Genomic DNA, 14,078 nt, shown 5'->3' on the forward strand with positions numbered 1-14,078 from the left:
ATGGAAGACTGCCTGTGTTACGAACTGCTCGTTCGGTAACCCCAAGAGTAGGAGGTTCTTCCCTAGGTCGCTCGTGGAGGATGTGGGGAACGATGGTCTCGACTGTACGTGTAGCACAGGAGCCAAAGGTGTATTGCAATGTAGCAATGAAGAGTACTGTAGGAAGACAGTACTGAACGAAGTAGACAGTGTGAAGACTACCTAAGAACGAAGGTTCCTGTATGTGAAGATACAGGAGAACGAAGAGAATAGACTGAAGAACCTCAGCCTACTCTATGGGCCTTTTATACTACTTTAGGAAGTAGGGCGTGAGAATACCACATATGTATCCGTAGGTATTCTGTAAGTCGTCTTTCTCAATAATGACTACTCTTGTGCTTCTCCGTTAGTCCCCTTCTGGCCAGGAAAGACTAGGAGCTCAATGCCCGATGTGTGAGTAGTTTGTAAGGCGGCGTTCCATGCCCGCTATGCAATAGGCCCGTGATACTCGACCAACGATAAGGTGATCCGTTGGGAGTGGATGACCAAGGTTACTATCTGTACCTTGTTGTACGCCTCTCCTTGTGAGGCCGCTTGATATTTGTGATGATTGTGTCGGAATAGACCGCCGTTAAGGCCCGACAGAATGTGATCATAACAATACCCCCCTTTCTACGTCCTATTTGCCTAGTAGGACAGCGCTGTGCGCTTCATCGCCACTCCATATACGATTTGCTTTCTTGATCCAAAAATTGGTCTCCGGATGCGACTTCCGGGACATGACTTCATTTTCTGGGAGGAAGACCGACTTACGTGGTTTGATCCTCTAGGAGTTTTCCATCTCCATTGAGCTGTTTGTTTGTCAAGTCGTGAGGGTACCAAACCTCCGCTCTGTAGGATGTTCTTCCTTCACCCCTCGGTTGTTGTGATCTTTCCTGGGTTCTCAAGCCAGGATGTCAGTCCGGTCGGTCTCCGGACAGGTGTCAAGAAAGGCGTATGGATGCGAGTGGTGTATAGATGAATAGAAATCTAGCATGTGGGTTCCGATTCGTGTCATCAGGTTCTTCTTCTTCCTTCTCCGAGGGCCAAACCTCAGTGTTTCCAGGATAGTCGTTATCCTCATGATTTTTGTTGTTCTTCTTGGCGTTCAGAGGATGGCGTCCACGGGCAAGTAGGTTGATCGCTTTACAAAGGCTTAGGCCTACTTCCCCAGACTACCATCTTAACATCCCAAGCAGTATCGCTCCCATACGGTGAGCTCATCTCCGGTGAGGTTGCAGCCATAAATCCCAAGCAGTATCGCCCCCATACGGTGGGCTCATCTCCGGTGAGTTAGTTCGACGTCCAGAGTTTGTTTGATTTACTATGCGTATTGGGTTTGAGGCAAGGATGTGAAGAGAATTAAACTTGAAGGGTGCCGTGAGGAGCAAGGAGGAGTCTGACTCCTTCTCCGGATCGGCCCGTTCACTTGCACGAATGGACATTAAGACCACTGCTGATATATTTGTTGGGTCGCGAGATATATCCACGATGGCAGTTTAAACGTCTTGCCGGACGTTCCGTAGTTTATCGTCGTTGCGGACGATAGTAGTTTTACATCGTTTCGGATGACATTAAGGCGCCCTGCGCTGCCTTGTAGTTTACTCCTAGGTCATTTGCGGACCTTCTTCATCATCAACATGGAATATCTGTGGAAAAAGATGTTTCTGCACGCCGGAATTTCCATCGGTTGTGTGCATAGGGCCCTAGACCAGACTTTATCCCGCAGGTTTCCACTGAGGCATGATGGGAACGGTTTATGCTGTATCAAACCGGATAACTTATAACGTCTCAATATTAGGAGACCGCTCAGTTTAACGCCGTGAGGTAGGCGACTTGCAGTTTAACGCCGTGCTTTAGGCGAGCTATCGTCTGACTATGTCCCCCGAGTCACGATAGGCTTTTCCTTCCGAGGATGAAGGTAGTTTACCGTCATTTCGGACGTTATCAGCGTCGTTCTCGTCAAGGACAACGTTGATGATGATCCCTATACTAAAAGGGATGAGTAGTTTAACGTCTTCTCGGACGGTTGGTGACCACGGTCTTGGTCAACAACCACAACTCCTATTCGGTAAGGAGCACGTAGTTTAATGTCATTGCGGACGATTGACAGCATGGCAGTCAATCCACAACTCCTATACGGTAAGGAGCAAATAGTTTTCCGTCATTGCGGACGCATTGGTGTCCAGGGGATTGGACATCAATGACAACCCCTAGGTCCAGGGGCACTAGTTTAATGTCGTCGTGGATGCGCGGTATCTTGTCGAGATCGCCATGCACGATCCCTATACTTGAAGGGACAAGTAGTTTAGCGTCGTTCCGGACGCGTGGGGATAACCTTGATTTCCACCACGCACGATCCCTAGAACGAAGGGACGATAGTTTTACATCATTTCGGATGCCCGTAGTTTACCGTCGTTGCGGACGTCGACGCCATTTCTATTGCAAAAATGGCCTCGAACAATCCCTATGTGGAAAGGGACAATAGTTTATTGTCATTGCGGACGCTCGTAGTTTTTCGTCGTTGCGGACGAAATGGACATCTGGTCGAGATATCTATTATGATCCTCATTCTTGAGAGGACAATAGTTTAACGTCATTACGGACGTTGTTTCGCCACAAATATTATGGAAAAACAATGCTTAGTTTAACGTCATCCCGGACGCGTCGTAGTTTATCGTCGTTGCGGACGATTGAGCGGAATAGACTTCTCCGTATGAGTGGCCTGCTCTTGTCGTTCTTCCGCTATATGGGCCAGACGAGAGTCGCTTGACCTAGTCCCTTCCTACTAGATTTTCGACTCGAGGCACGTGTCCTAGTTGCCTCCTGACTAGGTCTTGGAGCGGAATTTCTTGTACTTCGACTCCAGGACTAGACTGAGCGCGCCATGAAGAGATGCTTGCTCTTCCATGTCCCCAGACCCCTCGCTTGGATTTGAACCAAGACAACCCGATATTCTTTTACCGAAAAGCGAGTGAATATCGGAAGCGCTTCGACCTCTTATAGGCAGGGTTCTGCGACGCGGATCCTCCTGAAAATCCGCGCTTCACCAGAATACAACCACGCTCCTTGGGTCAGTGGTAGTTTTACGTCATCTCGGACGAGGATAGTTTTCCGTTGTTTCGGATGAAGACTAGTTTAACGTCATTGCGGACCCTAGTAGTTTATAGTCATTGCGGACCAAGCCTTTGGTAGTTTTACATCGTTCCGGATGTATTTTATGGCCTCGCATCATTATAGGAAGACTTGTGAAGTAGAGGTGGCCTGTTCTCTACATCATCTCATGCGCCAGCTGTAGGATCCCCTAATGCGGAAACGATCCTGTAAAACGGGAGATCCAAAGTGGGACGTCCCAAAACACCAGTCAGACCTTGACTGTGAGGGTTCACTTAATGAGTTGTGCATCATAATTTCTTGGCTTGGACTTGCAACCGGTTATGTATGGGCACTTCGCTGTACCAAGGCGAAGAGCCGGCTTGTCGACACCTACGAGTAGAGTATATGTCATGTAGAGGGTTCCCTAATGCGGAAAAAACCCTGTAAAACTGAGGATCCAAATGGGACGCTTGATGCATCTGTCAGATTAACTCCTTGACAGCGAGGATGTGAAAAGGTTCCGCCGTAGGTCGTACATGGAATTATGCCCGCTGTTGTCCTTGATTCGTACCATCATTTGAACCTAGGACTAATGGTCAGGTACTTCCCCTGCCTTCTTATCTTTTCACAGTTTTAAGACATGCAGGTTCGATAGTTTAGACGTCATTCCGGACGCAGGGTAGTTTAACGTCTCTTTCGGATGAGGTCGTACAGTTTAACGTCTTGAGGGACGATCCTAGTTTTACGTCGTTGCGGACGATCGGTAGTTTAAGGTCATTTCGGACCTTCTAGTAGGGGTAGGAGTTCCTCAACTTCCTTACCCCCTTTTTCTTGCTCCGCGACTGCCCTTCCCTAGTAGTCATAGGGTCCTTGGTACCCATCGCCTCCTTCGTCAGGCTGATAATACGGATCGGCGTCGTCGTAATTTCCGGGGTCATCTAAAGCGTCCCATGCATCGAGCTCGGATCGAGTCCAAGAGCAATTTCTTCTAGCCTCCGAATCAGCGCGGCGAGTTCTGCGGCTACTTCGGTTATTCTGTCCCTCATCTGTACAAAATCGAGCACTAGGAGGAGGCGTTCCAGGCCGGTGTCGAACACTCCCGCCAGTAGTTGTTCCGCAGCGGAGGGTTGCCTGGGTTCCTCAACTCCTCCTTCCCTCGTTTCTTCGATAGACAGGTGGTTCCTCCTTGTCGGTACCCCCATGGGATAAGGGAAAATTTCGTACCCGGTGAGAGGAGGACGTCGTGGGATTGCTATGTGCTGGGCGACTTTCCCGTGGCCTCGGTGAAGGGCGTTCCATGACCGTGTGCAGAGTCCTTCTTGGATTTGGTACAGCTGTGGGATGTTCTCCGGGACGTGGTACATTCCAGACAACAATGCGGAAAGGGTCGGTTCTACTTGGTTGGACGGCGCCCAGTTCTCCGGTGAAGAGGAGAGCTGGAAGGAGCTCTCTGTTAACATACTGGGAGAATTCGTCGGGATGGATGAGGAGAGCTCGTGGTCGTCCGTCGTTATGTTCATACCAAGAGGCGGTGTCAGGGTCTGTTTAGAGGGCGAGTCCTCTGATCTGGAGACTGGCACTAGCCAGTTGTCGAGGTATGTCGCTATGCTCATTCCCGGGTTGCCCTGCAGCGAAGTTAGCGAGTCGTTGTAGGGCCATAGCTGTGGCCATTTGTATTACCGCGGAGATAGTGCTTCGTTGGAGGAGCGCGTCCGCATGTCGCTCCAATTCTCCGGCGTGAGGATCTGTACCAAGGGTAGTTCTTCCCATGGAGCGGGGAATCTGTCCACCAGTTGGTACTGGCGGAGGTGTAGCTCCCTGTATAACTGGTATCGATTCAGTTTCTCCATGGCTTGGGAGTTGAGCTGCTGTTCTTGCTCGTAGTCTTGAGGGACCTGCAGCTCCAACGTTCGCCGCGATTGTAGCAGGAGGTGGAACTCCCACTGGTACTTCGTCAGAGCCCGGTAGGTTTCTGTCATCAGGGTTTTCATTCCGTGATGCATCTCGTGGGGCCCCCTGGGATGACGGTCGGCGAGTTCTTTCTCTTTCTTTGAACTTGGCGTAGTCCTCGGCGTCGTCATCTGAGAAGTTGTTGAGGTGTGGAGTGAGGGTGACAACGGCGGGTTCTGGACGATGAGGGCTGGTTCCTCTATCAACTCGTCCAGCATTGCTTGGGTGAGGACTGGTTCCTCTATCCACTCGTCCGATGTCTGGATTGGACACCATAAGGACGACATCGGGGGAGGAGTTTCTAGATGGTGATGAAGCATCATGGTCTTCGTGAAGGAGCATTTGAGTGAAGGAGAAGGAACTTGAGAGGAAAGTGGGGGAAGATGATCCGTTAGGGCTCTCTGGTCGCTCTTTTATGGACTTTTCCTCTGCTTTTCAGGGTGCTCCCGGACGAGGTTTGTCAGGGTATTGGTCATGAAACTCTTTCATAGCTTCTTCCGCTGTCCCTTTTAGGAGAGTGTAGGGTTCCCAGGTGTTGTCTGCCTCGGGATATCCCATCCACTTGACCAAATATTTGGTTCCCCGTCCTTGTTTCTTTGAGTCCACGATCATTTCTACTTCATAATGTTCTTCATCATTTAATACCTCCGGCAATGGTCTTGCGAAGTTTTCTCCGTGTGCCTCGGTTTCCCTATACTTGGTTAGCGTTGTGGCGTGGAACACCGGGTGGATCCTCCAGTGTTGGGGAATTTGAAGTCTGTATGCCAGGGTTCCTACTTTCGTCAATATTTTGAAGGGTCCATACCTCCTAGGAGCGAGCTTGAACTTTGGATGGGTCGTCCGGATATGGGTTCCTTCTAGCCATACTTGGTCTCCTTCTTTCCACTGAGGGAGTTTCCTGTGGAGATCCCGGTCTTTGGCGTAATTGCTGGCTATTTGTAGGCTGGCTGCGGCTTCTTCCTGGACTTCTGTGATCACCTTAATGCGTTCAGCTACCGTGGGTACCTTTGTTTCCAGTGCAGTGTCAGCTGAATAAGGGGGATTGAACCCGTATAGCACTTCGAAAGGAGATTTTCCGGTGGCTGAATATTTCCGCGTGTTGTGCGAGAATTCGGCAAACGGCAAAAGGTCCACCCAGTTATCTTGGTGGTAATTGCAGAACGTTCTCAGGAACTGTTCAATCTCCTGGTTTACTCGTTCTGTTTCTCTGTCCGTCTGGGGATGATAGGCCGTACTGAGAGCAGCGGTGATTCCTAGCCATTTCCAGAGTTCTCGGGTGAACTTGGCCGCAAATTGAGGGCCGCGATCGGATACTATTTTGGTCGGCAACCCATGTCGATTGAAAACGTTATTCTGGAAAAGCACGGTTGTTTCTTCTGCCGTGATCGTTTTCTTGCATGGGGTGATGACTATGCCTTTGGACAGACCTTGATCCACTACCACATTAATCGAGTCAAAACCCTTGCTTTCGGGTAAGTCCGTGACGAAGTCTGTCGAGATAAATCGCCAAGGGACGTTGGTAGTTTCCAAAGGGTGGATAGGAGGGTGCGTTTTGTCATGTTTTGCCACCAATAGTGTCGTTGTACCATCTCCAGTGTTTTGGTTCTCCCTGGGTGTCCTACTGCGGGTGCATCGTGATGCGTTTTGACAATAAGTCTTCGTATGGCATCGTCTTTTGGGACGCATATATGGCCGTTTCGTCTGGTGATTCCGTCTTCGTGTGTCCAATGTCCCAGTAATCCTATCATTCCTTGTGGCCCTACTCGCAAAAGTTTGGTGAGGGCTACCCTTGTCAGGGCATCATGTTCCAATTTTGAGCATCGGATGAGGGAGATGAGGTCCGAGGATGCAATTTCTGTGGACTTGATATGCCGTGTCGGGGACGGTTCTACCAGTGTTTCGTCGGATTTGTTAAAAAGGTTGGCCGGGAGCAAAATTTGAGCTTTGTTGTCAGATTCCACCCCCTCACTTAGATCTGGATGCCTGGACAGAGCATCGGAATGATTTGTTGATCCCGCTTTATAGCTGAGCGTGAAGTCGAATCTGCTCAAATAAAGGCTCCAACGGGCATGTCGTCGTGAGAGATCTCGCGCCGTTTGGAAGTGTTCCAGGTTCTTGTGATCTGTCCAGATCTCGAATGGGTGTCGTGCACCTTCGAGGTAGTGATTCCAGTGTTCCAACGCTTTTATGATGGCCAGGAGTTCGCGATCGTGGACGTCGTAGTTCCGTTCTGCTGGTGAAAATGACCCGGAAAGGAATGCGACTGGGTGCCAGTCGCCATCTTTTCCTTCTTGCAGGAGGGTGGCTCCGTAAGCGATTAGTGAGGCATCCGTTACTAGTCAATATAGATGCATGGGGTCCGGGTAATTCAGAACGGGTTTACTGAAAAATGCCCTTTTTAATCGTTTGAAAGCTTCCTGGCACTTCGAAGTCCAGTTCCATTTTGCATACTTTTTGGTGAGGTCGTGCAGAGGTCGTGCGATAAGGGAGAACTTATCGATGAAACGCCTGTAGAAGTTTCCTAGACCTAAAAAGGAGCGAATGTCTTGGACGGTGCGTGAGACTGGCCAATCTTGTATAGCATCCACCTTCAAGTCTTCCATTGCGACATGGTCTTTTGAAATTGTGTATCCCAGATATTGGAGTTTTTCTTTATAAAACTCGCACTTTTCTGGCTTCAGATAGAGGTCGTTGTCGCGCAAGATCTGGAAAACTTGGTTCAGGACCTGGATGTGTTCCGCCATGTTTTTGGAAAAGATGAGAATGTCATCCATATATACAGTTATTTTCCGGGCCGTGATGAGTTCTCTGAAGATCATGTTCATCATGGCCTGGAAGGTGGCTGGTAAGTTGGTAAGGCCGAAGAACATCACCGTGGGTTCGTAAGAGCCCAGTGGAGTGATGAAAGCTGCCTTCCACTCGTTGCCCTTCTTGATTCGTATATTGTTGTATCCCCACCGTACATCCAACTTGCTGAAAATGGTGGCCCCTTTGATCACGTCCAACAGTTCTTGGATTAGTGGAAGGGGGCACACATTTGGGATAGTGTACGAGTTCAAATGGCGGTAGTCCTGTACCAGGCGCAGTTTTCCATCTTTCTTTCCTATAAAGAAAAATGGGGCTGCCGTTTGTGAGGTGGATCGACGGATGGTCCCCCAAGTGAGGTGTTCCTTGATGAATTTCCCTAGTTCATCATGTTTCTCTGGGCTCAAGGCGTAGATTTTTGGTACTTGGGGTTTGAAAGTCGGTTTCAGATCTATGGCGTGGTCCCAATAAGTGTGTTCTGGGAGTCGCTGCGACTTTCGTTCGCTGAAAATGTCCAAAAATTCGTGATGCGCCTTGGGGACTCTTTCCTTTAGATTGGTGACAACAATTTCGTCCTCCAAATCCTGGTCGAAGCTGGCAAATCCTGACGGTTCGGGAGCCAGTTTCCAAATAACTGGTTCCTCTGTGGCCTGTTTTCCTGAGTTTTTATGTGGGAGGTCAGGTTCTCCCCCGTTTGGTGAAAGAGATGGTTTGGCTTGAGCCTTTCGTTTCTCTTCTGCGTATTTCCTTATGTCCTGTAGGAGCCATTTCCTTTTGAGGTATGCTCGTAGTTGGACAACAAATGTTCCGCTATGATCGCGGAGTCCTACATCTTCCGATAATCTTCGGAGATGTTCTAGGCGCTGTTTTTCGCGCTCATTAATGCGTGGTTTGTGCCGTGGCTCCACGTTTGATAACCGCCTATTGGTTTGCGGTTCTTCCCTTGCCCTAGTGAACCCATGTGGTTGCTGGCATTTCTGGGGGCACCGATCAAAGTGCACTTCACGTCGCCTCCACTCGATGGAGGGATCGTGGTATTTCAACCAATCTGTTCCTAAGATAAGGTCGTCCTTCCCTAGATTGGAGATAAACATCTGGACGCGCTCAGTATGCATTCGTCCACTGATGTCCCGAATGGTGAGGTTCACATCCAAGGCGGATCGGATGAGACCTGCTTTATTAATGGTATCATCGACGTTCCAGACGCGAATGGGGTTGTTGAGTGTATAGGTGGGGAAACAATGTTTCTTGACCCAAGTTTCGTTTACTATAACCCCCTCGCATGCCGAGTCGATGGTTGCCTTTGCTCCAGCGTATTGATCCCTGTTTGATACCTTCACGTTCAGGCGTATGGGAGTGATGATACGGTCGTTCATTGCTCCAATACGAATACAAGTGCGGGCATCAAACTCGGGTCGTCCTTGACCTCTCTCCTTCGCTGGTGAGGGAGAGGTCAGGAAAAACGCTCCGCGTGTCCCAAGATCACTTCTCTTGCTTCATCTTCTCCTAATTCTCCGAGCACTGCTCCGATTCGAGCAGAATGACTGACACCTCTGTTTCCCCGTCGTCTGTTAGGTAACATAACGCGTTGCCCATGGTTTGTTTGGGGTCGTCCGGATGGGGCAGAGTGAGGACATTCCATCGAAGGACCAGGTTGTGATACCCGCTGGTCGTTGCGAGGAACATCCTCTGTCTCCACTCCTCGATATATTCCCGCTTGGTCTCCCATAGCGGGTGCGTAGTCTTCTCCTTCCAAATCAACCGTGCGGTTTCCTCTCCCTGTCGTACCCAGGCGTCTCTTCAAGTTTCCTCGAACTGGTGGAACACCTCTACAGGCCGACCAGCAGTTAGTGCTAGAGTGCCCTAATCTTCCACAATTTGAGCAACGGGGGGTTTGCTTGCCGTCAAATTTTCTCTTTTGACTTTCGGCGTTACGCTTCCTGGTAGCGTCAATGTCCATGTCAACCACCTGGTTGTTCATTCTGCGAGGAGCGGTGGTGGAGTTGTAGCGGACGGCTGGTTGAGTGTGGAAATGATTCAAATAATTGCTGCGAAAGGAGGTGGAGTTGGCGAGGATGGCTTTTTGAGCAGATCTAGCTCTGAGTCGTCCGTCTATTTCGCAGGCTGTGTTAATCCAATCTTGAATGGTGTCCTTTGGCTGTACTTCTTTGTCATATATTTTGTCCATGACGCGCGGGTCTAACCTGCGTTGGAAGTAAGGGACTTGTTCCTTGTCAGAGATGTCGGCATCGGCGGCGATGAGAATGAATTGGTTGGAGTATTCATCAACCGACATTCATCCTTGGGAGAAGGCCATGAGTGCACTTCGCGCTTTGTCGGTCTTGCCGGTCTCCCTAAATTGGAGCTTGAACTTTGTTAAAAAGTCCCTCCAGGTGCCTAGATCAGTGGGAGGGTCCGCTCCTACTGATTTGAGGAGGAAGTTCTCGGCCCAAGCTCCTGCCATGCCATATCTCATGCATGAGAGCACCAGGGATATCTTGTCTTGATCGGTTTTGTACCGATCGGATTCTGCTGCGAAAAGAAGGAGGTATTGGAGCATGAATTTCTGGGATTCAATGCGGTTGCCTGTATAGTTGTCTGGGAGTTTGACTTTTCCTCTTCCGGGTTGTACTGTCGCGGAAGGGGGGTCTGTAGAAGTCGAAGCTTGTCCCGACATTTCGGCGAGCGGTTCGTTTTGGGTGTTGATCGGTGTTTGGTCTAGTGAGTCGGAGTCTGATTCTGAGGTTGTTTCCTCTTGCTCCGAGTCTTCGGGGATTACCGGCGCCGGTTCCCTGTATTGTGGGGCTAGTTCCCACTGTGCTTCTGTTTCGTTCCAAATATCCTCTTCTTCTGTTCCGTCTTCAAGGGTGAAGTAATAATGCCCGTTTTGGTATGAGCAGTTATCGTAATTCGGAGGGGCGAATCTGTTATTGTCTTCATAGAGCCAGAAGTCCCCTTCGCGCCGGATAGGGCGATTGTTGTGACGGAGTTGGTTATTGATACGTCTAGTGCCGGGTGGATATTCCTGGCCTAAGTCTTGCTCCAGAGTGTGTGTAGCAATGCTCTCTTAATGGGGGTCTATTATCCCCACTAAGGAAGGTTATGAGAGAGAGTGTGGCAGCAAGCTAGTGTGAGCAAGGTAGGGGCAGAAGAGTCTATTCTAGTGTTACGAACTGCTCGTTCGGTAACCCCAAGAGTAGGAGGTTCTTCCCTAGGTCGCTTGTGGAGGATGTGGGGAACGATGGTCTCGACTGTACGTGTAGCACAGGAGCCAAAGGTGTATTGCAATGTAGCAATGAAGAGTACTGTAGGAAGACAGTACTGAACGAAGTAGACAGTGTGAAGACTACCTAAGAACGAAGGTTCCTGTATGTGAAGATACAGGAGAATGAAGAGAATAGACTGAAGAACCTCAGCCTACTCTATGGGCCTTTTATACTACTTTAGGAAGTAGGGCGTGAGAATACCACATATGTATCCGTAGGTATTCTGTAAGTCATCTCTCTCAATAACGACTACTCTTGTGCTTCTCCGTTAGTCCCCTTCTGGCCAGGAAAGACTAGGAGCTCAATGCCCGATGTGTGAGTAGTTTGTAAGGCGGCGTTCCATGCCCGCTATGCAATAGGCCCGTGATACTCGACCAACGATAAGGTGATCCGTTGGGAGTGGATGACCAAGGTTACTATCTGTATCTTGTTGTACGCCTCTCCTTGTGAGGCTGCTTGATATTTGTGATGATCATGTCGGAATAGACCGCCGTTAAGGCCCGACAGAACGTGATCATAACAGCCTGCACTTGAGCAATATGGCAACCTAGCAATATAAATTAGCTTAATTGACTATACTAGTGAATTTTTAAAAATTTAACTTGCTATTTACCCTAATATCATGATTATCATCAATATTGATAAGTACAGTATCAAACCTGGCAGGAAGCAGTTTATTATGTGCACTGATCCTAAATAGACAAATGTGAATAGTATCAAGAGTATCAGACATATTACTAAGTCCCTATGAATCTTTACCCCAAAATTTCATCTTGAAAAAGATAAGAAATGTACTAAAAGAAAGATGTTGAACACTTGCTTTTTGATAAATAGCTGCAGGTGATAAGCTTGGATATAAGTGGGCAGTAATAAACTAAGTGAGGGCAGTATGGAAGTTGATAGCACCATATTCTGAAGCAGGGGAATGAAATAAAACACAGACTTGATTTGGATGTTTAGACATTTTGAAATGCATATAATATGGCAAAGCTAGTTGTTGGAGGCCTTGGATTTTTGGATGGCCTGCTAGACACCACACAATAAAAGGAATATAGCCCATGGCTTTTTCCTTCCACAAAAGTCACTGTGTCATTTGTGGATATTCATTCTTCTTGTTGTTTGCATGATAGGCATCCTTGGTAAAGTTAATATGAAGCTGTTCAGAATATGCTATATCATAATTGTCAGGTGTGCCAAAAAGCTTGATATAAGAAGTGTAATAGTGCAGTGAGTGAATTTTTGGGATGTTAAAATGCTATTGGATTCTGAGCTAAATAAAGATATCATGATTTTAGTAAAACACTTTTAGTGCCTTGTTTATATATTGGAGTGTTTGAGTGGTATGTAAAGGAAATTGTGCCATGTAAATGAAGTCAAGCAAGGCATGGATACTCTGGACCAGATGAGCAAGTGAATATCCATTATGTAGGGGTAGATCAATAATAAGACCAAGAAGAGTGTGGCAGATATGCTTGTGTTTAGTGCCTGTAACACAACTAAGAGTGGAGATGCCATTTGAGAAGAGCTAAAGGTTATAATTTGGAGGCATTTAATGGCAATAAGCATCAAGCTCATTTGCACCAAATGCTATTGTTATCCACAAGATCATGTGCTTGATAACACCCTAGTAAAGCTGGTGCAAGTTATCAGAGGTTATGGATTAGAAGATATTGACATATGGAAGATCTTTTCAAGATAGATGAAAGATTGGTTTAATACCTGCAGCTTTGCAAGCTCAATTATAATCAGCTGTAGGCCTATCTGCTAGACCAAGAGTATCTAATATAGAGCCAAGATCACGAAGGGGATAATCAACTTCATCTCCAAGCTCATCATGTGGATGTTATAAACAGCTATTTGGGACGAGGGGATTCTAGGCCACAAATGACAATACAAATAGATGAAACAATATGATTGATGATAGTGAAGGGTTGGGGCTAATCAGACTAGTGCCTTTGAATTAGAGAAAACTAGTAGACAGCAGTTCTTAGATTGGACAAAAGTGGATGGCATAAAGCTCCCCTACTGTGCTGCAATAGCTATAAATATGTACAGGCAGGAGCATGGGCCAAGTAATAGTAGAATAGGAGTATGAGGTATAAATGAGAGAAGGATCCTACATATCTCTTTGTGGATTATGGTAAAAGCAGTAAGAGTACAATAAACAGTTTGTAACATTACCCCCCCCCTCTCTAGGCTATCAGTGCCAAAGATGGTAAGTAAAAGTTCAAGAAAAACATAAGCATTGTGCTGAAATTAGTTACAAGCCATAGAGGAATAATACATAGGGCACCAATCTCATTGCCCATTGCTGAGTTATGACATGATAGCCCTTAAGTACAGACATCATGATACCTTACCTTGTTAGAACCATGTGGAGACTGCATCCTAGAACTAAGCCTCTCTTCTCACCATGGCAGCGAGTACTAGCCCAATGGATTCAAACTGTTATCTGCCCTGGTAGTTTAATATTATGCCAGATGATTGTTTACCTCTTCAGAGGGCTTGGCAATAGTTGACAAGAGGTCATGCATTGGAGTCACTTGAGTCATACTTAATAACAGGGAGTCTAGTATGAGAGGGTGGGTAGCACAGGCCAAAAGTTATGGGGATGATATGTAAGTGAGGGGATGTGCATGTGAACCTATAGACTCCTCCTTTGGGTCTCATGGTATAAGTCCCTAGCATTGGGCAAAGTGGAGCTCCATTTGAGACTGAAGACAAGGGATAAGATACCAAAGCCATGGATAGCATGTAGTACTCATTGATGGGGGTAGGGTTGCTAGTAGGATGAAATGTGTTATGGGGGGGATTAGCGTGGTCAAGCCCCATTAATTTCCTCTCACCTATATTAATGCAGGCTATGAGTGTCCCTTTCTGTATCTATAAAGACCTCTGCACATGCCTCACAAAAGCCCTTTCTTCTTGTAGTATCTCTGGTGC

At 47.7% G+C, this 14,078-nt stretch overlaps 6 protein-coding genes across 6 annotated transcripts; all 6 read right to left on the minus strand.

Moving 5' to 3' along the window:
* Nucleotides 1-3,966: 3,966 nt before the first annotated feature.
* On the minus strand, nt 3,967-5,406 carry HETIRDRAFT_421250 (uncharacterized protein; the record flags this gene model as incomplete). The annotated part of the gene is made up of 3 exons (XM_009552307.1): nt 3,967-4,245; nt 4,288-4,655; nt 4,689-5,406. 3 exons carry the CDS (start codon nt 5,404-5,406, stop codon nt 3,967-3,969), a joined length of 1,365 nt encoding a protein of 454 aa, XP_009550602.1.
* A 183-nt stretch (nt 5,407-5,589) lies between these two features.
* On the minus strand, nt 5,590-5,919 carry HETIRDRAFT_247617 (uncharacterized protein; the record flags this gene model as incomplete). Its single annotated transcript, XM_009552308.1, has 1 exon — nt 5,590-5,919. A coding segment is annotated over one exon (330 nt), but the record flags the coding sequence as incomplete, so codon positions are not given.
* A 2,960-nt stretch (nt 5,920-8,879) lies between these two features.
* Nucleotides 8,880-9,245, minus strand: HETIRDRAFT_52697 (uncharacterized protein; the record flags this gene model as incomplete). Its single annotated transcript, XM_009552213.1, has 1 exon — nt 8,880-9,245. A coding segment is annotated over one exon (366 nt), but the record flags the coding sequence as incomplete, so codon positions are not given.
* Nucleotides 9,246-9,375: 130 nt separating this feature from the next.
* On the minus strand, nt 9,376-10,057 carry HETIRDRAFT_454461 (uncharacterized protein; the record flags this gene model as incomplete). Its single annotated transcript, XM_009552309.1, has 2 exons — nt 9,376-9,648; nt 9,836-10,057. 2 exons carry the CDS (start codon nt 10,055-10,057, stop codon nt 9,376-9,378), a joined length of 495 nt encoding a protein of 164 aa, XP_009550604.1.
* A 108-nt stretch (nt 10,058-10,165) lies between these two features.
* HETIRDRAFT_105729 (uncharacterized protein) lies at nt 10,166-12,099 on the minus strand (the record flags this gene model as incomplete). Its single annotated transcript, XM_009552310.1, has 2 exons — nt 10,166-10,909; nt 12,079-12,099. 2 exons carry the CDS (start codon nt 12,097-12,099, stop codon nt 10,166-10,168), a joined length of 765 nt encoding a protein of 254 aa, XP_009550605.1.
* A 123-nt stretch (nt 12,100-12,222) lies between these two features.
* HETIRDRAFT_240613 (uncharacterized protein) lies at nt 12,223-12,657 on the minus strand (the record flags this gene model as incomplete). The annotated part of the gene is made up of 2 exons (XM_009552311.1): nt 12,223-12,390; nt 12,439-12,657. Coding segments are annotated over 2 exons (387 nt in total), but the record flags the coding sequence as incomplete, so codon positions are not given.
* Between the last annotated feature and the right edge of the window lie 1,421 nt (nt 12,658-14,078).

The sequence above is a fragment of the Heterobasidion irregulare genome, assembly GCF_000320585.1.
Source record: "Heterobasidion irregulare TC 32-1 unplaced genomic scaffold scaffold_10, whole genome shotgun sequence".
Taxonomy (NCBI): Eukaryota; Fungi; Basidiomycota; class Agaricomycetes; order Russulales; family Bondarzewiaceae; genus Heterobasidion; species Heterobasidion irregulare.